General features: G+C 42.9%; 15 protein-coding genes across 15 annotated transcripts; 7 read left to right on the top strand and 8 right to left on the bottom strand. All coding sequences in view use genetic code 12, as the record gives it.

The window, feature by feature from the left end:
• Positions 1 to 227: 227 nt before the first annotated feature.
• On the top strand, positions 228 to 728 carry MRPL27 (mitochondrial 54S ribosomal protein mL41; the record flags this gene model as incomplete). Its single annotated transcript, XM_001487338.1, has 1 exon — positions 228 to 728. The coding sequence occupies one exon, from the start codon at positions 228 to 230 to the stop codon at positions 726 to 728; it is 501 nt and encodes a 166-aa protein (XP_001487388.1).
• Positions 729 to 784: 56 nt separating this feature from the next.
• HFL1 (DNA polymerase epsilon noncatalytic subunit) lies at positions 785 to 1,606 on the top strand (the record flags this gene model as incomplete). Its single annotated transcript, XM_001487337.1, has 1 exon — positions 785 to 1,606. The coding sequence occupies one exon, from the start codon at positions 785 to 787 to the stop codon at positions 1,604 to 1,606; it is 822 nt and encodes a 273-aa protein (XP_001487387.1).
• Positions 1,607 to 1,614: 8 nt separating this feature from the next.
• PGUG_00763 (uncharacterized protein) lies at positions 1,615 to 5,046 on the bottom strand (the record flags this gene model as incomplete). The annotated part of the gene is made up of 1 exon (XM_001487336.1): positions 1,615 to 5,046. The coding sequence occupies one exon, from the start codon at positions 5,044 to 5,046 to the stop codon at positions 1,615 to 1,617; it is 3,432 nt and encodes a 1,143-aa protein (XP_001487386.2).
• Positions 5,047 to 6,110: 1,064 nt separating this feature from the next.
• IMP1 (endopeptidase catalytic subunit) lies at positions 6,111 to 6,677 on the top strand (the record flags this gene model as incomplete). The annotated part of the gene is made up of 1 exon (XM_001487335.1): positions 6,111 to 6,677. The coding sequence occupies one exon, from the start codon at positions 6,111 to 6,113 to the stop codon at positions 6,675 to 6,677; it is 567 nt and encodes a 188-aa protein (XP_001487385.1).
• A 43-nt stretch (positions 6,678 to 6,720) lies between these two features.
• On the bottom strand, positions 6,721 to 7,572 carry PGUG_00761 (dolichyl-diphosphooligosaccharide-protein glycotransferase; the record flags this gene model as incomplete). The annotated part of the gene is made up of 1 exon (XM_001487334.1): positions 6,721 to 7,572. The coding sequence occupies one exon, from the start codon at positions 7,570 to 7,572 to the stop codon at positions 6,721 to 6,723; it is 852 nt and encodes a 283-aa protein (XP_001487384.2).
• Positions 7,573 to 7,888: 316 nt separating this feature from the next.
• PGUG_00760 (uncharacterized protein) lies at positions 7,889 to 8,995 on the bottom strand (the record flags this gene model as incomplete). The annotated part of the gene is made up of 1 exon (XM_001487333.1): positions 7,889 to 8,995. The coding sequence occupies one exon, from the start codon at positions 8,993 to 8,995 to the stop codon at positions 7,889 to 7,891; it is 1,107 nt and encodes a 368-aa protein (XP_001487383.2).
• Positions 8,996 to 10,066: 1,071 nt separating this feature from the next.
• PGUG_00759 (uncharacterized protein) lies at positions 10,067 to 11,983 on the bottom strand (the record flags this gene model as incomplete). Its single annotated transcript, XM_001487332.1, has 1 exon — positions 10,067 to 11,983. The coding sequence occupies one exon, from the start codon at positions 11,981 to 11,983 to the stop codon at positions 10,067 to 10,069; it is 1,917 nt and encodes a 638-aa protein (XP_001487382.2).
• Positions 11,984 to 12,150: 167 nt separating this feature from the next.
• PGUG_00758 (uncharacterized protein) lies at positions 12,151 to 12,651 on the top strand (the record flags this gene model as incomplete). The annotated part of the gene is made up of 1 exon (XM_001487331.1): positions 12,151 to 12,651. The coding sequence occupies one exon, from the start codon at positions 12,151 to 12,153 to the stop codon at positions 12,649 to 12,651; it is 501 nt and encodes a 166-aa protein (XP_001487381.1).
• On the bottom strand, positions 12,618 to 14,388 carry MED17 (Med17p; the record flags this gene model as incomplete). The annotated part of the gene is made up of 2 exons (XM_001487330.1): positions 12,618 to 14,271; positions 14,321 to 14,388. The coding sequence occupies 2 exons, from the start codon at positions 14,386 to 14,388 to the stop codon at positions 12,618 to 12,620; spliced, it is 1,722 nt and encodes a 573-aa protein (XP_001487380.2).
• Positions 14,389 to 14,482: 94 nt separating this feature from the next.
• RPN3 (proteasome regulatory particle lid subunit) lies at positions 14,483 to 15,898 on the bottom strand (the record flags this gene model as incomplete). Its single annotated transcript, XM_001487329.1, has 1 exon — positions 14,483 to 15,898. One exon carries the CDS (start codon positions 15,896 to 15,898, stop codon positions 14,483 to 14,485), a length of 1,416 nt encoding a protein of 471 aa, XP_001487379.2.
• A 288-nt stretch (positions 15,899 to 16,186) lies between these two features.
• PGUG_00755 (uncharacterized protein) lies at positions 16,187 to 16,741 on the top strand (the record flags this gene model as incomplete). Its single annotated transcript, XM_001487328.1, has 1 exon — positions 16,187 to 16,741. One exon carries the CDS (start codon positions 16,187 to 16,189, stop codon positions 16,739 to 16,741), a length of 555 nt encoding a protein of 184 aa, XP_001487378.1.
• Positions 16,742 to 16,876: 135 nt separating this feature from the next.
• Positions 16,877 to 17,500, bottom strand: YPT1 (Rab family GTPase; the record flags this gene model as incomplete). The annotated part of the gene is made up of 1 exon (XM_001487327.1): positions 16,877 to 17,500. The coding sequence occupies one exon, from the start codon at positions 17,498 to 17,500 to the stop codon at positions 16,877 to 16,879; it is 624 nt and encodes a 207-aa protein (XP_001487377.1).
• A 489-nt stretch (positions 17,501 to 17,989) lies between these two features.
• PGUG_00753 (uncharacterized protein) lies at positions 17,990 to 18,856 on the bottom strand (the record flags this gene model as incomplete). Its single annotated transcript, XM_001487326.1, has 1 exon — positions 17,990 to 18,856. The coding sequence occupies one exon, from the start codon at positions 18,854 to 18,856 to the stop codon at positions 17,990 to 17,992; it is 867 nt and encodes a 288-aa protein (XP_001487376.1).
• Positions 18,857 to 19,168: 312 nt separating this feature from the next.
• On the top strand, positions 19,169 to 20,212 carry ADO1 (adenosine kinase; the record flags this gene model as incomplete). Its single annotated transcript, XM_001487325.1, has 1 exon — positions 19,169 to 20,212. One exon carries the CDS (start codon positions 19,169 to 19,171, stop codon positions 20,210 to 20,212), a length of 1,044 nt encoding a protein of 347 aa, XP_001487375.1.
• A 247-nt stretch (positions 20,213 to 20,459) lies between these two features.
• Positions 20,460 to 22,598, top strand: PGUG_00751 (DNA polymerase V family protein; the record flags this gene model as incomplete). The annotated part of the gene is made up of 1 exon (XM_001487324.1): positions 20,460 to 22,598. One exon carries the CDS (start codon positions 20,460 to 20,462, stop codon positions 22,596 to 22,598), a length of 2,139 nt encoding a protein of 712 aa, XP_001487374.2.
• Between the last annotated feature and the right edge of the window lie 282 nt (positions 22,599 to 22,880).

Raw genomic sequence — 22,880 nt, 5'->3', positions numbered from 1 at the left:
CGTTCACATACCCCGTTTGAGGTTCGAAGTAGCCTGTGTCAGCTGGGGTCTCGGGAATGCCCATTGTCCGTTTCCAACCCACGGGTAATTGCTGCTGGATAAGTAGAGCTGGTTACATAAGCGGCAATGAGATTAGGTCTTCCTTGGCGTGGTTTGGTTACATAAGCGAGAATTACATCATCAAATTTTTCATATTCTCAAGGTTGACCAGGAAGAACTAGAACACAATGAACCCAACATTCGTGCGGTCTTTCCATTCCACAGCGTCGACCAACTTGAGAAGACCTTGGCAGACGTTCAAGGATGGACAAATCTGGTACGGATTCACCAAAAGTGGATCAAAACGTCATCCATTAACCACAAAACAAGGTAACAAGCATTATTACAAAGGTACCAGATCCAGTGGATATGGTAAACTCAACAAAAATGGAACCTATATCATGAACTGGTCAAAGGTACGAACATACGTTGTGCCCCCAGATTTGCAAACCTCGGAATTACGTCCATTGGTGTCGCCTAATACTCCACAGCTCTTGCAGCAATGGGTAGGTTACAGTGACGGACCCAAGAGTGGAGAGTTGGCATGGCAAAATATTGTCAATTTTGTGGAGCATGGAGAAAACTACGACTTCCAAGATGTAGAAAAGAACGATTATCGTGAAGTTTTCGAAAACCCAGATATCAAGAAAACCGCTAATGACGAAGAACCAACCTCGGAAAAGCTTTAGAGAATGCTCTCTGTACATAGTTAACGCACAAAAGACTTAAGCTTTTTCTTATAGTTATGAATCTAGACTGCTCATTCACCTGGACTGTTCTCTTCTTCGTCGCTGCATCCGCACACCTCACTTCTACGCGTATTTCAACTATCATCTTCATGAGTGCTCCCAGTTCACAGCCAGAGTTGCACGAGACTCCGAATACGACGCCACCTGTGATGTCAGCTACTGCCACACCCAATCCTGATGACTTTTTAAGCGCCGAAAATAGACCAGAAAACGAAGTTTCAAATGAAGAACCTGAACCTATGGAAGTAGACCCCAATGAATCTGAAGCTATCAATGGCCAAGAAAACAAAGACAAAAGTATAAACGGACAAGACCAAAGCGAAGCAATGGAGGAAGATGAACCAGAAGACTCCGAATCAACACTTTCACTTCCTATTTCCAAGATCAAGAAGATATTTAAGATGGATCCAGACTACGTATCTGCCTCATCTGGTGCTCTCTATGCCACTGGCTTGGCCACAGAACTCTTTGTGCAATATTTGGTGGAGCAGGCTTCTGTAAGCGCACGAATGGAGAAGAGGAAAAAGTTGCAATACAAGGACTTCAGTTCAGCAGTGTCAATGCAAGAGGCACTTCATTTCTTAAGCGACACAGTACCTAAATCCCAACCTATTGGAGAACTCATACAGCAACAGAAAATCAATGTAAATACAGATCAACCAGATATTTTTGCCGATGACTCTACGAAAGAACAAGACAACAATACTCCAGTGCCAACGTTGCCGAAGGGCCAACAGACTTTGTCGTTTGGTGCCCCAAACCCAGCGCCTGTCAAGAAGGCAGTTATACAAAATCTCATGGCAGACGACAATGAATAAAATGCTGTTTATTGATAATTGATAGCCCACAAAATATTCTTCATATCCCTGGTGAGAACTTGGTCCTCAGGCAAGCCTAATCTGACGCACGCTTCAAGCATGGTATATGAGACAGAATCAGGAACGGTTTTCCCATAGGTAATCAAACCTTCTAATAGATACTTCACAACCAATTTACGTATCGCAGGAGTGAATAAATGCCGGTCACTTGCGTTAAACAAGACCACCTTCTTCAAGTAAGTCCACAGTTCAATGAACCGCGATCCCAAAAAACGTTCACTATGCTTCTTATCTTCACATACCATGGTGATGGCCAACTCTAACGCTGATGTTGTTAGTGTGCTATTGTGAACACTGCTTTCTTCAAACTGTCCACTGGCAACAGATATTAATGTAGGCCATTGTTCGGCAACAAGAGGCATCACCAATGAATATTCTGTAGCAAGGAGTGGATAAGTCGTACGCAAAGTTGCCAAGATCTGACGTTTCAAAGCCACGGATGGGCTGGTCAATAATCTAAAGCCGTAAACATAGATCTTTTGTAAGGTGAAGTAGATAGTCTTCGGAATTGGAGACGAGTAGGTTTCTTCTTCATTGTTGGTTTCTGGTTCAGATTCTTCTTCGTCGTCTGAATCCTCTAGCTGTTCAGCGAACGGGACACCTTCTTTTCGTTTAAAGTATTCTCGTTCTGAATCATACTTGGCAAAAGGGTCCACCACACGTCCAGAATCGGCCAATAAATTCAATAGTTCGTCTACCAGCAGCATTCCCCAAGGTGCAAATTGAGATTCCGAGGTGTCTTCGAGAACATTAGCGTTGATATAATCAACAGCCACCTGAGAGATCAACTCATCAAAGATGATGAAGAAACATTCAACCAAGGCAGAATAGCCATGGTACGAGTCAATAATAATGAACATTTGCGTCAAGATATCAGAGAGCTGATTTTGAAGCAAAAGTTGTTTTCCAGTCACTTTGATGATTATCAATAGAATCGATGGCATGGTCAATGTGAAAGTGTTTGCCAGAGATAGCCTCAAGCTCAACGAGTCCACAATATAATCCAGGTTATCCTTAACAAGATTCTCAATCGAGCCATGGTAATAATTCCTGACGATCTCACTCAAGGCATAAAGTGAACTGGAGCGAACAATCTCTGATTGTGATGCTACACCCTCAAAAAGTGTGTAAAGATTGTCCATGAGGAACATTTCTTGAAACTCCGCAACAGTGAAGTGAGCACTCAACTCCGCAACTGTATCCATAGCTACAGCAACACTTTTTTCAGTGACATTGACCAATTGCCGGCTTTCTGGTGATAATTCTTCTGGACTTTCAATTTCACGCGAGGCAGATTCAATAACGTCTTGAGAATTGGACATGATCAAATACAAGAGCTCATTGCTACTTGTATCTAAATCAGCATCTTCTAAGTCAAGAAAATCGTCAAGCTGAACATCAGTTTTTGTTTGCTGCACCTGTAGTATTAGCTTTGCAATCCATAATGAAATGCCATCAGCTAGCCTCTGGTAGGTGGTCGTTCGATTTGAGCCATGATGAGATTGTGATAGTAATGTTTCTGTAAGTTGAATGAGCTCAGTCAGTGTCCAAGCATTACTGCTCACAACTGATTGAACAAGAAGTGCTATTTGGCTCTCAACATCAATCGTAAAAACCCCCAGAAATAGTTGAGTACTTGCAGCCTCGTTAGTCACGATGGTATTCTGGTAATGCAGCCAATTGTGTGACAAGGAAAGCATTTTCTGTGAGGGTTTAAACTCTTCAGTTTTCGATGCTTTGTTGTTGGTGACGATGCTTTTCGTATTGATGTTAGGACCAAGGTCAATGCCGTCTAGAGTGTGTTCAGAAACACTACTCAAGGATGAAGACTTGTAAGAAGTTGACGACTGGTTTTGGATTCGGCTGAAGGAGTATGATTTGCAGAGATTATCTCTCAAGTTGAGCAAGATTTTGGCTCCAAACTCGCTGTGATTATTGGAATGTATATCATGCAGAAGTGAAACAAGAAGCTGAAAATGTACTTCGACAGAGCACAAATAATCCAAGATACGTGATTCATCAGTAGACAAAAGCACAGTAGGCATCTTGTTTAGCACCAAATCTTCCAACTTTTTTTGCACCAAGTCATGGAAAAGCTGGATTTTGTTATGGTCAGACATAGTTACACCATGAACTATCTCGTTCACCACCAGCTTAATCTTTAAGGTTCGCCCATTTGTCGGGCCATGCGATATTAATAAGACAATCGAGTCCAAGAAGAGTGGAACACATCCTTCAAACAAAGAAAGAAAACAGTTCTCCATAATTGAAACAAAGAATGTATGCAAGGTATCGGAAAAGGCAATATGAGTGTATATCATCTTGCTTTTGTTGGGATTTTTGAGTAAATCTTTGAAGAAGACAGTGAGCAAAAGAAGCAATTGCTCAGACGTTGCTTTGTGCCATCCTTTGGGTAATTTTGACTCATTTGTGAAGGTGATAGGAACATTGTTGGTTTCCAGGGCATCTAATGTCAACTTGATCGACTCTATGTTGGTGTCGTTTTCGTTGACAAGCGTAGCCCCTAGCGCTTCGTCATTTAGCACAGAAATAATTATTGCCTGAAGTAGCTTGAGGATGTTAATATAGACATCAACATGTAGACCAGAAGTAGAGGTTGCGAATTTTATCACGCGAGATGATACTCCTGGGAACACCTCAGATGTTTGAGCACCACTCATATTTCTCGATAAGAGGTATCGAAGGCTAACAAGGATCTCATTAACTAGTGCGGTTTCATCATGTCCTTTTACCTTTCCAACGGATTCCATGATATCGAGGTTGAGCGTAATACACGCACCGAGCCACAGTAGGCGTCTAGGATTCTCGCTGAAGTATTCCATCAGGGAATGTCTCATTAACGAGGAAATGCAATCTATTACAGTTTTTTGTGATTCAAATGAGCCGGTGTCAAGCTTGTTACCTTGTACGAGAAACAAAACCAAAGGAAGCATTTGATCAGCCATTATATCCATATCACCAGTGGCCCAGCAGTGGTCAATTAGGAACCGAATAGCTTGTAAAATGGAGGTGGTGATCGACTCATCGAGAACATCTGGGCTCTTCAATAAGCATGAAATGGGAAAAAAGACGTAGTCGGCAATCTTGGGAGTAAGTATATACAAGGTTTTTTCATTATGAAGGTAATAATGGTCTTTAAGTGTCGCCACAAGTTGCTTTAATAACCTGGAGATCTGTGGCGAGTTCAATTTGAGTTCTCCACGTGGAAGCACAGCCTTCAGAGACAATTCCACGCAAATTGGTTTCACTTCCTGAAAGAGCAGTACCGACAATTCCTGCCCAGACCATCGATCCCCCGAAATATGGGGCGGATCTGGTGTAACCATTGCATGAAGAGTGTAGCTAGTCTTCCGGTACATAAGTGAGTGTAGTTCCCTGCATACGCGCAAGGCTCACCGAAATTTTGATTGAAAATTTTTTCTCACTTGTTCCTATTATCCACTCTAATAACTAGTAAGTAGACCCGCTAGTTGAAAGTGCATGCCATAAGAATTGGTTTCCTTCGGTGTTGTTATTCGGATGATTTTGTAAAGAAATGGTCGGAATGGGAGCATCTCGGAGTGGCTAATACCTTGTGGCAGATGAGGCTCATGAATCCCAGCTTTATGCTTGGACACTCATGTGCCGATACTAACAGACAGAATTATAGAAAATGACCAGAACATCCGTTTTAGCAGACGCTTTGAATGCCATCAATAACGCCGAAAAGACTGGTAAGCGCCAGGTGTTGATTCGTCCTTCGTCCAAGGTGATTATCAAGTTTTTGAGTGTTATGCAAAAGCACGAGTAAGTAATTTTTAGAGGTGACCGAAACTGATAACTGGATGGATTGATCGGTGTTCAGTCCCTTTCTGTCTTTTAAGTGTTCGGAAAATCAAACTGGAACCCATCTATTCGAGGCAGGCTTTCATGCTTTACTCACAGGTGGGTACCAAACATCACCGTAATTTAATTATTTGAGTCTTTGACTAACTTCAGGTTACATTGGTGAATTCGAATACATTGACGACCACAGATCTGGAAAGATCGTTGTTCAACTCACCGGTAGATTGAACAAGTGTGGTGTAATTTCGCCAAGATTCAACGTGAAAATCGGGGACATTGAAAGATGGACCGACAACTTGTTGCCTGCTAGACAATTCGGTTTGGTTATCTTGACCACATCTGCTGGTATCATGGACCACGAAGAAGCTAGAAGAAAGCACGTTTCCGGAAAGATCTTGGGATTTGTATACTAGATAATGAGAATGTATTGAAAGTTAAAAAGTTGGCATGTAGGCTACAAACTATTGTGAACGATATAAGCTGTTGGCAATGCAGCTGGGCGTCTAGCTGTATTTTGGGTATCCACCTTTTTCAATTTTCATCTTCCTTCCTTTCTCTCATTCTCACGTTTCTCTTACGCATTTCTCACCTACGCACTATGGTCCTCGAGTCGGTCAAGTTTCTTGGCTCCACTTTAACGTGGACACTACGTGCGGGCTGTGTGGCCCACCTTATCCATGAATATGTATATGAGTTTACAGAAACGAGAGGAGAGTCAATGCTTCCTACGCTTCAATCTCATGCAGATTATGTTCACGTTTTGAAGAAATATAAATTGGGCCGTAATATAGACATTGGTGATTGTGTTGTGGCCACCAAACCCAGCGACCCTGATCACCGAGTATGCAAGCGAATAACAGGAATGCCTGGAGATGTCATTTTGGTCGACCCTTCGTCGTCATCGGAATTGACAAATTCGGCTGGGGAGAGCGCTGCTCATAATGGGTTCAACAAGTATATAAGAGTTCCTGATGGCCATGTATGGGTTACCGGCGACAACTTGTGCCATTCTTTGGACTCTCGGTCGTATTCGGTGTTACCCATGGGACTAATTCGAGGGAAAATAGTCGCTGCCAATTCGATGGATCGAGGGTTTACTAGCCCAGAAGGCAAGTGGTGGTTTTGGAACTTTCGCAAAATCACCAATAGCTTTATTGAAGAGTAAGTGTATAATAGTATAGAGTATAATGTGACTCATGCATGTATGTCTACGACACTTCGAGTTTGCGGAACACGGCCAAGTCTCTCAACGACCGCGACCCGAAGAAGATGGTTGGAGCTGTCAATACAAATGCATTGAACAAGGTGGTGAAGATGGATGTGCCCAAGTAGTACCGATAGAACACAGCCACGTATCCAACCAAAGCCGTCAAGAATACTCCGTGGTTCAAGACTTGAGCTCCGCTCAATCTGGTGAAGTTACGAAGTAAATCATCTCCAAGAAGAGACGCCCACGATACTAGCAACGCAAGAAGAAGAACTATTGCTCCAGCACTGAATACTATAGGGATGATTGCATTCACAGTAGAAGCTTCAGATGCAAATTGGTGGTGAATTTCTGGCTTTAAACCAAATCGCTCAGCAGGTACGTACGCCAGCTGCGCAGTAAGCTTTATATCATCTCCAAATCTCACTTCTGCCAAATTACGACGCAAATTTTCGCCGTGCTTCTTAGGTCCACTGCTCGCAACAATAGCTTTCAAGAAAAGCTTGTCTTTGACTCTTAAACTGAGAGGGATCTTATTCACCGGAATACTCAATTTGTACACATCGTAGGCTGACAAATAGTTGGGAACAAACAGCAAGTCGTGACCATTATCATCACCAAGAGTAATGACAAACTGATGGGGCTTTTTCGTCACATCTTTGTAATCTAATTTGAGTTCTACGTCAAGTTTATCTTTCATATTCTCCAACGTGAGCAGTCTGATCAGCTGAATTTCTGCCTCTCCATACTGAACAATATCCTCGTTCACTCTCGCAAGCCCCGACTGAATCGAATAGGACATCACACCCATGGCCAATTGGGCCACGACACCAAGTAAAAATGCCAACTTCATTGGTGTATTTCGTGGTTGCAGCGAATTGACGTGGCTGGAAGTTGCATCAATGCACCAGACAAAAGGTTGAATGTGAGAGTGAACTTCCAGTGCGAAGAAATAAATTACTGTGCGTTGCTAACTTTCAGTGTGTAATCGAGAGTGTTTGCAAAGTCTACACTGTGCTACTATAGCACTAACATCCTAATAAATAACCACAAGTTATCGGCGATATACAAACTTTTAGTCTTTTGGAATAATTCTGTGGCTGCAAAACGACAATGGAGCCTTCGTGTCTATTAAGTATTTGAGTTAATTATCCCATTAGCTTCCGCAACTAGGCCCACTTACCAAGCAATGCCATGATTCCGGCACCAACCAATGTCACCACAACCATGAACGTCAATCTTCTGAGATCCTTTGTTCTATGAGGGTCAAAGATAAAGTCCCGAGCTAACAATTCGACCAAACCAGTGTACATCAAAATTCCGGCTGAAATCGAGTCCAAGACACCCAGAATAATATTGGCGTTGTATGAGTTGGAAAAGTAGGTTTTTCTGACTCCCAAACCAATGGCGATACATACTGGGGTAACCAAACCGTAAATGATGCAACACAACCAAGGAATCCATTTTGGTTTGTCAGCAGGGAAAGGAATAGCAGAGAGTCTGGCACCAATTCCAAGTCCTTCAAACGACTGGTGGAACACCAAAACAATGTATAATGTTTTGAACTCATCAGGACCCACGGCTCCAAGATTGAGACCAATCATTACTGAGTGGAAAATCACTCCAAACTCCAAAATAAGGAAGGCCGTGAACTGCATCTTGAAACTGATTTCAGCCTCAGTATTGGCAATAGACTCGCATCCAGTATCGACATCGTCTTTTTGCTTTTCCACGTCCTGTCTCGTTGACTCGCGTGTCCGATGGACGGCCGCCGTTGTTGGAGTATCATTTCCTGCAACAATAATATCTTCCACATTCACATCGTGCAGATCGCTAATGCCGTATTTTCTTTCTACCCAGACGGCGGAAAAGATATCGACGATGAAAATGAAAAAGATTGAAGCAAGCATAATGGCTGGAGGCCATGAATACGATGCCCAATTACCAGTCATCCCCACACAAGTATTAGGTCCTATCTCGCCATAGGCTGGGTCCATCAAATGGACATACGCTGTAGCGATGATAACTCCAGTACCAAAGTACCGTGCAAATAAGTAACCGTAAAGTGGAATTCTCAACTTTTTAAATCTGGTTGCAAGCAATGGGAAAATGGTGAAGAATGTGGAAACAAAAAGAATCACAAAGATAGATGAGATACGTGCTCCCAAGTACTTTGAGTACTCATTACCTCCTCCCTCAACTCCGGTGATGTAACACACCTTAAAGGCATCAGAAAATGTATCATCTCCAAGAGTGACATCGGCTGCGTCCACCATCTCGATTATGTTTTACAACAAAGAGTCATGAGATATTTATAAGCTACTGAATCCTCCTCGAAAGCACCCTGGTGGGCTTTCTCTTACCTTAGTGGCGCATAAAATGTTTTCATCGAAAGCTATTTTCAATGCAGTTATTATTTTTTGCAACAATTGTTTTCGTGAATTTTGAGACAACTAAGCTAATGTACATGACGGGCTTACGAAACAAGAAGTTCAAAGGGCCCAGTTTTGAATGGAAGAAAGATTCGTGGTCTCCTTCTTATGAGCGGCCAAAGGTACCAAAAGTCGTGTTATAACTCAGTTATGCGTGGGCCATTAGCCTTTTTCTGCGAAAGTTAAGCCACACGGTTCATATCGGCGAAAATCAACCGACACCGCTCGAGAACCCTGCCAAGAAAAAAGTCCGAAAAATACGTCAACTTCTTGTTTGAGTCATCTCTGTCATAAATGCCAGAGACTAAAAGACTGGTGGCTAAAGTTGCACAATTTGCATGTAAACTGCTCTATTCGTCTTCGAAGGGGCTTAGGCTGCATGCTGCAGCTGCCGGGCCGAAAGCCAGTTTTTTTTTTAGTTCTGTTTTTGTACCACCATCCGCTTCAGTATAGAGATTCTGTCGGCTTTTAGTGCTCATCTTCATCGTTAAAGGTTCCATACAAGGGAACAGTTGCAAATTCACTCAAGTTGAAACTTGCTGAAAAATGTCGAAATTTGGGTGAGATAACATTGTAGCCCTCTTGTAGGAAACTTGAAATTGGTCTGAATGCATTTTCCCACAACAACTTGGGAGCAAAGTTTAGTCTTATACCCTCATGGCGTATAAGATTGCACAAGTAGCATAGTGCAACCAAAAGAATCACTAATATCATAAAAGGTAAAAGAATCAAACCCTCGTTAATGGCTGCAAATTATTAATTGAGATTCAAATTCTACTTACTGAATATTGTGAACAATGTGAGCGCAAGGAAAACCATCATGTGGACGTATATCGCCAGAATCCCGATCATGTAGAGGATTATTACTTGCTCTTGTCGAAACAATGTTTTTGTGACGAGATAATCTCATTTGTGTTACTCGCTCAAATAACCATCGTGCGGGTTGTCTATTATTTCACTTATTCCAACTTTCGGTGTATCCTTCCTTGTTGTGTGCAATTGGTTCAAAACGTAATCAGGTAGCTCTGGTATCTTATTTGTGGCTTCAAACAAGATCGCACCCATACCTGCCATGAGGTGACCAAGGTTATGACAATGCATCAACCACATTCCTGGATTATCGGCAGTCATTCTCACTACAACATGGCCACCAGGAGGTACCCAAGCAACATCAAACCGAGGAGCAGTCTCCATATCGAGATTCTTATAGTTGTTTTCAAGAGCCTCCTCAACAGATTCGTAAGGAAAGGGCTCAGTATTGCTGAAGCTTATTTGATGCAAATGATGTCCATGGAGGTGAAAAGGATGAGGCATGAAGCGATGATTTTCAATAATGAAATCCACCGTGCTGTTGTAATCCACACCAGTGACCCAATACGGCTCCGTTTTATTCCCCAAAGTACCTTTCGCATGTCGGTGCAAAATGGGTTCTTGCATATCTAAATGGCCAGGAATTCTAGCCCCATCTTTGAACATGGTAAATTCCACAACTCCAGTACGATGGAGATAAAACCTAAACGTATGATCTGCGGCACCTTTTTTCTGAAGCCTGTCGTCGGCAGCAAATGGAACTGTCAACCGCGGCGCTATACTTCGTGCATTTTCCTCAAGAAGTTTTCCGTCCAAGTCTTGAAACTGATGCCCATCAAATTCCGTTTGAGCTTGATATCTGGCCATTTCCTTCGAGGAGGTCAGTTTGGGAGAGCCATATATCAATAAACCGATACCTTCGATGATCTGTGGAGTTCCATAGGCAGTGAACCTAATTCCATAGACTGCCCCAGGTTCACCTTCCTGTGTTTCCACCAAGACGGTGAACCGTGAACCCACTGGGAGAACTAGCTGCTCGACAAGTATTGGGTTGATATAGACTCCGTCAACTGCTATGACATACATGTGATGACCATCAATGGAAAACGATTTTGTGTACTGACCACCCGCATTCAAAACGTTAAGCATTTGCCAAGGAGACTTATTCGTGAAAAGGACGTATCTGTCACTGTTGGTTGGCTGACAAGGAAGAGAGAAGCCTGGTGCTTCAAGGTCGAAATTATCCACCGTCAAGTCGTGATATCCATTAGCCTCCAAATCTGGAACGCAGCCCATTGAATCAAAAGCAGGAATACTCGAAACATTCTTCTTCATTGCCATGGATGCAAACTTGGAATATTCATGACAATATATCCGACCTTTCCCATTGATAGTGATACTTTGTATACAGACGGGGTCGATGCCAAAGTGCTGCATTCGAGCCATAATATCATCCATAGTCAACCTGAATGAATCATCCCCAATAATATTTTGAGGCGATTTTTCCAATTTCTCCCATAGCTGGAGGGTTTCAGTATCATTAGTTATCATCCTATATGGACGTTGTCGTACCTTGGATGCTCGGATATTGATGGCTCCGTATATCCCATCCGAGGCATACCCACGGTAATGAGCATGGTACCAAGATGCTCCGTACTGGTCCCGCAACTGAAAGACATACTTATAAGTGTCTCCACTGAGAATAGCATACTGAGTTATACCTGGTACTCCATCAGACCACGGAGTACCTTTTTGCAACACTCCATGAAAGTGGATAGATATGCCAACTGGCAAAAGATTTTCTACCGTAAGCTCTATCCAGTCTCCTTCATCCCCCTCGAGCGTGGGTCCAGGTGACTCCCCGTTGATCAAATAGCCACCTTTGAATCTACCATCGGGGTTATGGTATGCATGGGTAAGTGTCATGGAGTATTGTCGAACTACTGCACCTGGAGGGTATTCTAATCCCATACAAATGCATGTAAACACCGCAAAAATGGTCAACACCCAAAGAAAGCGCATTGATGAAAATATCAGGTTTTTGCACCTTTTTAAACAATATTCATCACGCCATAGCTACCGGCGTAACATTTGCAACCGCAGCATTTTTCAAATTTCGGCATCCTGCAGACAACCACGCGACTATATTTGATGAGGAAACTGTAGTCTCATGAGAGGAAGTATAAGCCATGCAATTCTTTACTTCCAAAACGATTTTATATGCTAGAGTTGTATTTTTGTTTACCATATGCTATTTTGCGGCCGTGAATCCTGGATATCTTTTGGGAAGTCATTTCCTATTGTTGCTTGGCCAGGCCATGGAACTTCCTATGATACTTCCGGTAATCGAGACCGACGGTGATTCGGTATTTTATGGCATCATTAGTCTCTTGTTCGGGTTGCAAGCGGTTGGGGATTTGATTCCTTTGTTGGCAGAAAATGTTGATTACTTTGAAACCATCGTTCCCACCAGATTGACAATTTTCTTTTTCCTTGCTGCCTATGCCTATATTTCCAAGAGTTTGACATTTGGCAACAATGCGGTGTTTGTATACTCGTTCTTCGAAGTTTGGTTCAACTTTTTGATTTTCAACAATTTGCGTGATGAAAAATTTTATAGATTAAAGCATTTTGTGGAAAAGCATGGCGACCAAATTCAACCATCAGCCGATGTGATTGTTGAATCTTGATTTATGAAGTTCATGATCGTCCAATTTAAGCATTCGTCCACTTCATTAAGATCGTAGAAGGTGTTCTGTAAAACATTGGCTCCATTATCGTGCTGTTTGCAGTCCGAGCCGCTGTCATATTTTGTAACGTTGAGATTCAATACCAAGTTCACGAATATCTCGGTGGAAGTTACATCAATGACGGTCTCTAAGACACGTCCATCTCTTCGCTTACACCGTAGTTTGAATGTGGTACATGGTGCCTCGATTGCCTTTTGAAATGGGTTTTCGAAACTTTTGTCCAGTTCTTGCGCTTGCAAATTTGAGTATTGTATCACTTCAAGTTCCAGTTCTAAGTCTTGTTTGAATGCGCCAATGTGGTTTTTCAAAACACTACGCAAGGAACTGACGTTGAGCTCATGACGGATGTGTCCTAATAAGGGACGCAAAATGAGTGGATGAGAATTTTGTTGCTTCCATTTGGTGACTGCTGTAGGAACTTTTTGTTTGAGCGAAAGGTTGTATTTATAGAAACAACAAAGCATGAGGTTCATAAATATCAAGATAGCTTCCGCCCTTCGATTGTTAGACGACGATAATTGGTTTGTGTTTTGATAGAGGTTATTCAATTCCTCTTCATCGTCCTCATCAAAAACCACAGATTCGATTTCAATAAGTTCATTATCCACCTCAATGATAATTTTGTTGGAGATGATCAGGATATTATAGTTGATCAATCCCTTTGCCTCACGGGTCAAATGATAAAAGAGATCCTCTTGAAACACAAAATACCTCGCCTTTTCGATGTCGTTTATGATAGCGCTTGTGTTCTTTCCGGCAAACTTTTTGTCAAACAATGATTGCCCCGTCAACAAGTAGTCGTCATCTACCTTGGTGAGGATTCGAACCTTGATATATTTGCAAATTTTGGTGCCTGCTCTTCCTCGAGAAATTGGTACGAAGGAAATAGCACCCGAGCTAGGATCTTTTCGTAAGATAGCGTTACCTTCGTCACGGTAGCTGGAACCGGAGGCAGAATAGCCATACTTGACACCAATTGCTCGAGAGTTGTCAAGAGGATCCCTGGTCTTGTAAAGCACTTCATCATGATCCAATACGTTAATTAGCAGCTCCCAATACGTTTTCTCTTTGATTACCTGCTCGTTGAGTTTCATGCTGGCATTCCTAAACAATCCAGTTATCTTCTCGATCGACTCTCCTTTCCAACCATTGCCTAAATTTGCTACTTTACTTTGCATGTCATTTGGATCGTCATATTTGGACAATCTATCAGCATTCAAAGAGCCAGGAGGCACATTCTGAGTAAGATGAGGAGACATGGTAGACTTTCCAAGGTTCACCTTGACTGAGGACAACAAAAGGGACACAAAATCAAGCGAAAGTGACGTTTCATTGAGGGCCGAGTTGAGCTGTTGGGCCAATTCAACCTTATTCTTTTGGAACAACTCGTAGCTATCTATTTCGTCGGGCTGGGCAAACACATTATCTGGTTCCTGTGACTCGGCTTCGCTCGAATTGTTGTGCTCAATTTCATTTTCCAATGACTCTTCGCTGATGTAAAGAAAGGAGTTGCGTTCTTGCAAAATACGAGGAATCAACTCCGCAACTGAAAGTTTATCTCTTGATGTTAGTTGAGAATGGAATGATTGATATCGTGAGGTATACTTACTCATCCTGTAGAAACTGGTCGCCATGGTTTTCGCCCAAGATTTTGGGATCTAGCTCGAGTTGCACCATGATGATATTTGATATTTTCGCGACAAAATCTGTGGGGACGGAAATCTACTGCGCACGGCTAATCTACAAATTGCAAAAAGGATGATTTTATTCGCTAGTCCATGAAATCATCGAGGTCTCCTTCCTCAATGGCCTTGAGGAGATCCATCTCATCTTCCTTGGCGGCCAAATTGTGCTTGTTGATATCAGAGCGGTTGTCTGCTGATGGGTAGCGCATAGACTTGACACTATCATTGTGTAAACTCAAGCAAAACTTGATTCTTTGATCGAAATCATCTTGAGGCAACTTCGTCGAGTACACGTCCAACAACTCCTTGCTCTTCATATATCCGTGCTCGTGATTTATACTGGCCTCGATAACTCCATCACGAATGGCCTTAGCCACGATATATTCGGCCAGCTCTTCAGAATCCAAGAGCAATTTGATGCATATATCCTTCAAGGAAATCTTGGAGTAGGACAAAGAAATGATTCTAATACCAGTTTTGATGACATTTTGGCGTAAACGTGAAACTAAGGTGAAATTATCATCTTTTTTAAACGCTTGCTCGTACTTTTTAAGCACTTCTTCGAACAACTTCAAGTCTCCCAACCTCACAGCCTTGGTCAACATAAAGTATGGCTCAAGGCTATCTGACTGCTTTCTGAAAAGCTGGAGTTCAGGTATGTCTCCCATTAATAATTCTATGATGATGCTGAGCTTAGTAGCTGCTTGTAAGAAGCCAACAGCCAGCTGCGTTTGAGGAGCTTTTCTAGTAGCAGCGATGACGTATTCGTTTGCCGAGGAGTAGTCCAATTGAATAGCATTAATACGCGCAAGGTAATAGTAATATCTTGCCACGAGAGAGCTACCGGCGTTCTCGGGGAATTCTGTCTTCTCCACCAAATTCATGGCTTGATTTACCTCATGACACAACAGGTAGTTTCGAAGAAGAAGTGTTATCGTCGAAGCAGCAGTCTCGGTATCGTGACGCAACGTTGCAGAACGCAATGCCGACAACAAAGCGGGACGGATCGAATGAAGATCGTCGATCAACTCTTTGGTACGGGAAATGTAGAACCAAATTTTGGCTTGAATGAAGTCAAGCGACCTACGGTTGTAGCTCTCAAGGAGGTAGATCACCTTATCGTTGAACTTGTTGAGTTCTTCGAGCCGATTGTTGTCAAGAAGATATACTTGTACCAACAAGTGGATGTACAAATCGACTTCTGGTTTCACCGCCGACTTGGTTTCCTCATCCATGGACTCATCTGTCTTTCCTGTAACTTCGAGCAAGTAAGCTCTACTGGCACTGTTATGGGGGTACAAACGATCAATAACAGTGGCCAAAGCGTCGCCATTTTTGGCCAACTTTCTTCTTAAAGGTCCCAAGTCACGAAACACTCGAGATATATAACGATTGTCGAAATTTGCCGCAGCTTTGTGAAGCAATCCAAAGGACAGTTCTATTTCCGTGATCAATTCATCACGTACGCTCGGCGTAGTACCATTCATTTCGACCTCTACCATACTACGTCGCCACTGTAGTTTGGACGGTGCGAGTTTGACAAGGCTGCTTATGTAAGCGAATCAAATCAATTTACTTGGAATCTGTCAGAATCGTTTGGTAGACGTGAAGGTTAGAGGATATTTGCCGAGGCACAGACCTCTTTGTGTTTTGCAATCGGACTAATGCGTTTCGAAGTTCCAACATATGCATCTCGCGGATAAGTGGCCCAACTTTTTCCTGTGGTCCGCTATATAAGGAGTAGATCCCCAAACTGCATTTGCAATTTGCAATTCCCAATTTAGATCGTTATGTCCGCAATTGATCCTTCTATCTACCCCAGCTCTTATCCAGAAGCACCCAAGTTGATTCCTGTGTTTGAGTTCACGGTTAAGTCGTCGAGTCCTCAGAATGTTCTCAAGCAGCAATCACTCGAAAAGAACAGTGTTATTTTACCTCTCGTAAACGGAACCATTCGTCCCATTGATAACCCATTGGGGTTGAAATTCGAGGCCAAGAACATCATTGGCCACGACTACATCACATTTGACAAGTCTGTTGGCGCTGGAAAGCTCGATTGTAGACTCTATGGTGAGACTAGTGAAGGTACTGGATTCACCATGAGATATGATGGAATTATGAAATTGTCAGAGAAAATCGTTGCTGTTTTGGAGACTCAGACCAAGGAACATCCTCCTTTTGAAGACGTTTATGTTGGAGCCAGCTTCATTTTTGAGTTATCTGAAGGTGCTAAACCGGACGAAAAGTGGGTCACTGGTGAGACATTAGTTGGCAAGGGACGTTTGCTTGTTGGCAAGGAAGATGGTGCTACTTATGCTCAGTACATTGCCCATGTTATACGCTAGACAATATGTAGAATGGACGCTCATAAGTAGTAGATTTATTCTCATACCAAGTACAGTCGATGTTCTTCAGTCAAGGTCATACCGCCTAGTACCTATACCCAACTCTAATATAACATTTATTAAGAAATGTAGCTACTAACAACAGCTGTTTGATTGGTTGGAAGTCAATGATTGGCCTCTCAAGTTGACGTTAGACTTGCTTGCATTGGCTCCTCCTGCACCACTCGATGCATTGTTGGTCATTTGAGCTTTGATTTGTCTTGCCATGGTGTAGAATGCCTGCTCGACATTGGTTGAAGACAATGCCGAAGTCTCCAAGAATGGGATGTCCAACGCATCGGCAAACTCCTTGGCGGCGGTGTACTCCACAATCTTCTTGTCGGATAAATCTGCTTTATTACCAACCAACAACTTCATCACGCCTCCTGTAGCATAACGGTCGATTTCCTGGAGCCATTGCTTGACGTTATTGAAAGATTCTTGATCGGTGACATCGTAGACGATGATGATACCATGGGCTCCACGGTAATAAGACGAAGTAATGGTTCTGAATCTTTCTTGTCCAGCGGTATCCCAGATTTGCAACTTGATTGTTTTACCATCCAACTCGATGGTTCTGATCTTAAAGTCGACTCCAATGGTAGAAATGTAGTCAGGGGTGTAGGTATCATCAGCAAACCTCAAGAGCAAACAAGATTTTCCGACTCCAGAATCTCCAATCAACAACAACTTGAAAAGAAAGTCGTATTCGTTATTCATCGTTCAAGGAATATTACTCAAATATCAAAAGAATTCGCCACTTGGTTGTGGTTTAAGGAACTTGAAATTGCGATCAAGTAAATATATTAGTTATGAGAACTTCTCAGTCACTCCAAATGTATCACGCCGTTGTCTAAGTACGAGAGCACAGCTTGATAGGTTTTAAAGGTGCTGATCAGATGTATTCACGAAGCGAGTACTACCACCAAAAACAATGATGATCGCTATCAACACCGTTCCAGAAAAGAGCGTTTGTGCACGGCACGACACCGGAGAGGGACCGATGCTGCTGCGGCTGCGAAAGGTGGAACTCGAGCCGTGGACCCATAAGTTCATGTGCTTGTAGATCTTATGTAGAAGTCATATATGCGGTTTGTTACTTGAAATTCATAAAAGCCAGCCAACAAGTTTCAGCAAAATTGGGCGAACAGCAACAAAACCATCTGTTTTCCACGGCACAACGGCTCTCTAGATTTGGTCATTAAACGTCTATTCAATCTTTTGGGCTGTTTCCTTGGCCGCGGCACGGGTGCTTGTATTTCCTCTTGCCTTTTTGGTGGCTATTTTGATCATCTTTTGGAACCAAAATACATTGAGCACATCCAAGGTGATATTCAACCCTAAGATTGTAACCGGTAAAAACTTTGGATTATCATTCCAGACTGCAAACATATCACGAGCAACGATGGTCACGGCGTAGAATCCCCACAAAATTCTCACTGTGAAGAAAGTGAACAACAAGCAAAGACCATTGATAATGAATGTCTTGGAGCCAATGACTCCAGCGGGGAGTTTTGAGGCGAACCAATTGATATTCACAAACGGCGTACTGAGTTCGAACAACAAGAATGCGGGGATCCATGGTTGGGCATATGGTCTCATGCAAAATGAAAAGACATAGAGGGCAGCAAGTCCATGTACCAAGAACCCAAGACCAAAAAGCTGAAAGTAAACCGTACAAACAATCACATCCCACACAAAGTAACCGACGGTGATGGCGGCGACAAAGCTTCCATACGGAGTTGATCCCTCAATAGAACTTTTGGGGTCGTTAAGTCGGTTCTGCCAATGAGAATGATTCCACATGGGTGCAAGACTGGCAATAGATATAAAACATTGAACCATGGAAACAACGTGAACATCAAAGTTGACTCTGGTTCGTTTGGGAAGCGTCGTATAATGCGACCCCATCCAACGTGACATCACAAATGGTGATAACAAATGGATCGTGCCGTAGAACAATAGCGATAAAACAACCTCATGCCAATGTTCCTCGAACACATTGCTAGGCTTGTCTGGAAACGGTCTGTAGTCGAGGAGCCAATCGTTGGTGAAAACAGGAAGAAAACTTGTCATTCCTTAGATGGATAAATTTCAGTTCCTCTTTACCCCAGGGTGGGTTCCACACAAGATGTTGGGTGGGTGTCTGGAGGCAGAAGCCGAGGAAGCCTTGATTCGGAACGAGAATAGGCAAGTTTAATTTAAGAAGGAATCAAAAGGGACAAGTGTATTTTGTGAAAACGGTGGTTTTGGTGCTCGTGGCTCGATAATAGCCCTTAATTGCTATACTATGGCTTTCAAAATTGAACGCCTCGTGCAGTCGATCTCACCCATTACACCACGTGCCTGTGGAAAATCTCAAGTACATTTGTTCGTTCATCATATACCATGTCGTTTCCTCTCGTGTGTTTAGGTAACCCCTTGTTGGACTTGCAGTCAGATGTCACTCCCGAGTACTTGCAGAAGTACGACTTGAAAGCTGACGATGCTATTTTAGTCGAAGAAAAGCATATGCCTATTTTCGAAGAAGTTCTCAAAATGGACAATTTGAATGTTGTCGCTGGAGGTGCCGCTCAGAACACTGCTCGTGGTGCCCAGTACATCTTGGAGCCCAACTCAGTGGTGTACTTTGGATCTGTTGGACGCGATGTCTACGCCGACAAGCTCAACGAGGCCAATGCCAAGTATGGTTTGAGAACTGAATATCAGGTTCAAGACGATATTGCTACCGGAAAGTGCGCTGCTCTTATTACCGGCTCGCACAGATCTTTGGCAACTGATTTGGCTGCCGCTAACCACTTCAAGGAGACTCATTTGCAAAAACCAGAAAACTGGAAGCTCGTCGAGAACGCTAAATTCTTCTATGTGGGTGGTTTCCACTTGACGGTGAGTCCTCCTGCTATCGAGTTATTGGGAAAGCATGCCGCTGAGACCAACAAGGTTTTCGCCATTAACTTTTCTGCTCCTTTTATTCCTCAATTCTTCAAGGAGCCATTGGACAACTCGCTCCAGTACGTGGACTACGTTATTGCCAACGAATCCGAAGCTGCTGCTTACGCTGAGTCTCACGATTTGGCTGACAAGGCAAACGACTTGGAGGCCGTTGCTAAGCATGTTGCTCAATTGCCCAAGGCTAACACCAAGAGACCTAGAACCGTCATTTTCACTCACGGTTTGGAGCCAACTATTGTTGTTACCCACGATCACACCACCGGTGAAAACTCCGTCAAGAGCTACCCTGTCAGAGAATTGGCTGCTGAGAAAGTCAAGGATACCAACGGTGCTGGAGACGCTTTTGCCGCTGGTTTCATGGCTGGATTGGTTCAAGGAAAAGACTTGGACAAGTCTATCGACGTGGGACAATGGGCTGCTGCTTTGTCCATCCAGGAGATTGGTCCTTCGTTCCCATTTCCCAAGCAAACCTACGCTTAAGCAATCAGTTGTTCAACAGACTGATTGTCATTCAACATGACTAATGACCTTTTTTTTACTCACTTACACTATGGAACTATGAGCTGCTGGTATAAGTATACTTCTGTATCTACCTAGTACGCTGTGGTTGTTCCAATTTATTACTTATATAGACTCTAATTCAACTTATGGTACATCGTGCGGCGACGCCGAAGATCATCGCGGCTGGAAATTTGAACTTTGACCAAACCCAAATTAAACTAAATTAATGCCCGCGGAGTCGACCGTCCTGAGGGATCACTACTATCGCTTAGCCTCAGAGGTACCGCAAGAACGTATAAGTGCTGCCTCTGGCTTGATATCGGAACTCACAAAAGCCAATGATGAAGGTGAATGGAAGTATGCATTGGACCGTCTTATAAAAGGTTTATCCACAACCAGACAAAACGCACGTTTTGGCTTTTCAATGGCGCTAGCTGAGCTCTTGAGGGAGCTTATTCAATCAAAATCGACAATTATAACTACTTCAAGTTTCTACGACAGAATCGTCGATGCAACTCAAGTAAAGTCTTCGATGAAGGGTAAAGAAGAACGTGCAATTCTTTTCGGAAGACTTTTTGGTCTTCAGGCCCTTCTCAACTCGGGCTCTATTACCGATGAGAATGCTGTCGTTGAAGAACAGCAAACATTTGTTACTCTTTTAATGGAATTGGCGACTAAAAAACCATGGTTACGTGAGACTGCTATATTTACCCTCTGTTCATTTATCAAACAGTTGCTGGTGTCTCACCAGCTAGGAGCCCAAGTAGTACGCTATATCTTCCGCCAATTGACGGATTTGGGGCTTACTCTTACTTCTGAGGGTATTGCAGTCTACTTATCCATTCCCACAGACCTTCGCTCAGTTTCTCAAGAAATTACCAATTCTTCGACTTGGAAAAACGGCGATCCATTGACCAAGGGAAACTTACCTGTGTTAGCAAGGACCTTAAAAGAAGTGGGAGACCCCTCTACTGACAATAGTGACGAGAATAAGGGCCAGCAAAAAGTCCAGCAGAAGAGCAGTTGGACCCAGCGGTTACCTTTCGTGTGGGATTTGGTTTTACACAACCTCATAGAGCTGACTTTGGAAACCGAAACTCTTGGCAATGATAAAAAGCGATCGAGAACCTCTTCCAAGTCTTCTAAGAAGCGCAAAGTCGATGAACACACGAGCACTCTGACGAACCGCATTACCTTGAATGAATTTTGGACAGTTGTCGTTGATGAAGCCTTTTTCTCTGATAAGTCTTCGCCTGAAAGAAAGTACTGGGGCTTCGAAATCTTCTGTAAATTTGTGGCTGGTGTCAATGCCGAGCAGTTACCCACCTTATTCTCACCCAACTTCATGCGATGCTTGATAAATCAGTCGGCTCACTCCAACAGATTATTGCATAAAATGGCGAGCCGTCTGCTTGACCATATTACTGATGTGTCAAAAGATTTGTTCAAAGCTCCTTCGATTTTATCTTCGCTTTTAAACGAGTCAATGGGAGGTTGTTGGAACTTTGACTTGGTTACCAAAACTAAAACCGTTGACTCGATAATCACCTCAATTTCAACAAACAGCGATGCTCAGGCAGTAAGTCATTTTGCATCGGAGGTAAGAATTATATTGAATGCCCAATTTGAAGACGCCGTGCAAACTCAAGAACCCGAGTTGCTTAAGCGTTCCGAAAGCAAGCAAAAGTGGGTCTTGGATAAATACTTGCTTCTCATAAGAAGTACAAAACAAACAATTGCTTCTCACCAACAATTTGCAGAAGACATTCTCAAACAACTTGTGAAGAATGCTTTTTTCGAAAAAGAAGGAAAGACAACCACTAGCGATGCCGTTCATAAAACATGCCAAGAAAGAGTAAACTCCATCCTTGCTGAGTTGATCAGTGTTCCTCGCAAAAAAGGTAGTTGGCCTCTCTTATGTGTGGAATACATACGCAAACTTCAAGGATCCAACAACTACCAAATCTTATCCGAACTTGAAGGTGAACTTGCAACGGTCGCTGATTCGTGCTATGAGAAGATCAAGGAAGTTAATCAACTTGAAAAGAGTGCACAAAACTCATGTCTCGAGCTCATGTTCTCCATGGTTTACATTCAATTGTACATGGGCGATACAGAGGCAGTTTCCACATTCGAGGATTTGATTGTGTGCTATGAAAAGATGCAAAGCTCCAGCGGAGACTCGTCTTCAGCCATAATATTGACTGAAATTGTACTTTCATTCGTTTCCAGAAGGTCTTCCTTACTTAAAAAGCTCTCAATGATGATCTGGGATACGTTCCTCTGTACTCCTGATGAAAATGGTAAAATACTAGCAGACTCCTCAAGTATGAAGCTCTTGTATGATATCCTTACAGCTAAGTAAAACAAGGAAGGGCAACAACAATTGTTTGAAGGAGAAGAAGAGTACGAGAATGAAGAAGAAGGGACAGCTGGTGATGATGAGGAAGACAGTGAGGAAGAGAACGATGCAGAGTCAGACTCTGCATAGTCGATGAACAAGAAGATAACACAGAGATAACCGAGGTGTGACAAGACCACCAACAAGAAACTTGCTGCTGCCCTCGGTATTCTGACGGAGACGAGCGGAGAGGTTAAATTTTCTGATCTTTCTGACGATTCTGATGGCTCTGATGGAGAATCTGAT

The sequence above is a fragment of the Meyerozyma guilliermondii genome, genomic scaffold (genome assembly GCF_000149425.1).
Source record: "Meyerozyma guilliermondii ATCC 6260 scaffold_1 genomic scaffold, whole genome shotgun sequence".
NCBI lineage: Eukaryota > Fungi > Ascomycota > Pichiomycetes > Serinales > Debaryomycetaceae > Meyerozyma > Meyerozyma guilliermondii.
Note: the sequence above shows the minus strand (reverse complement) of the source record. Positions and strands in the feature narration are given on the sequence as shown.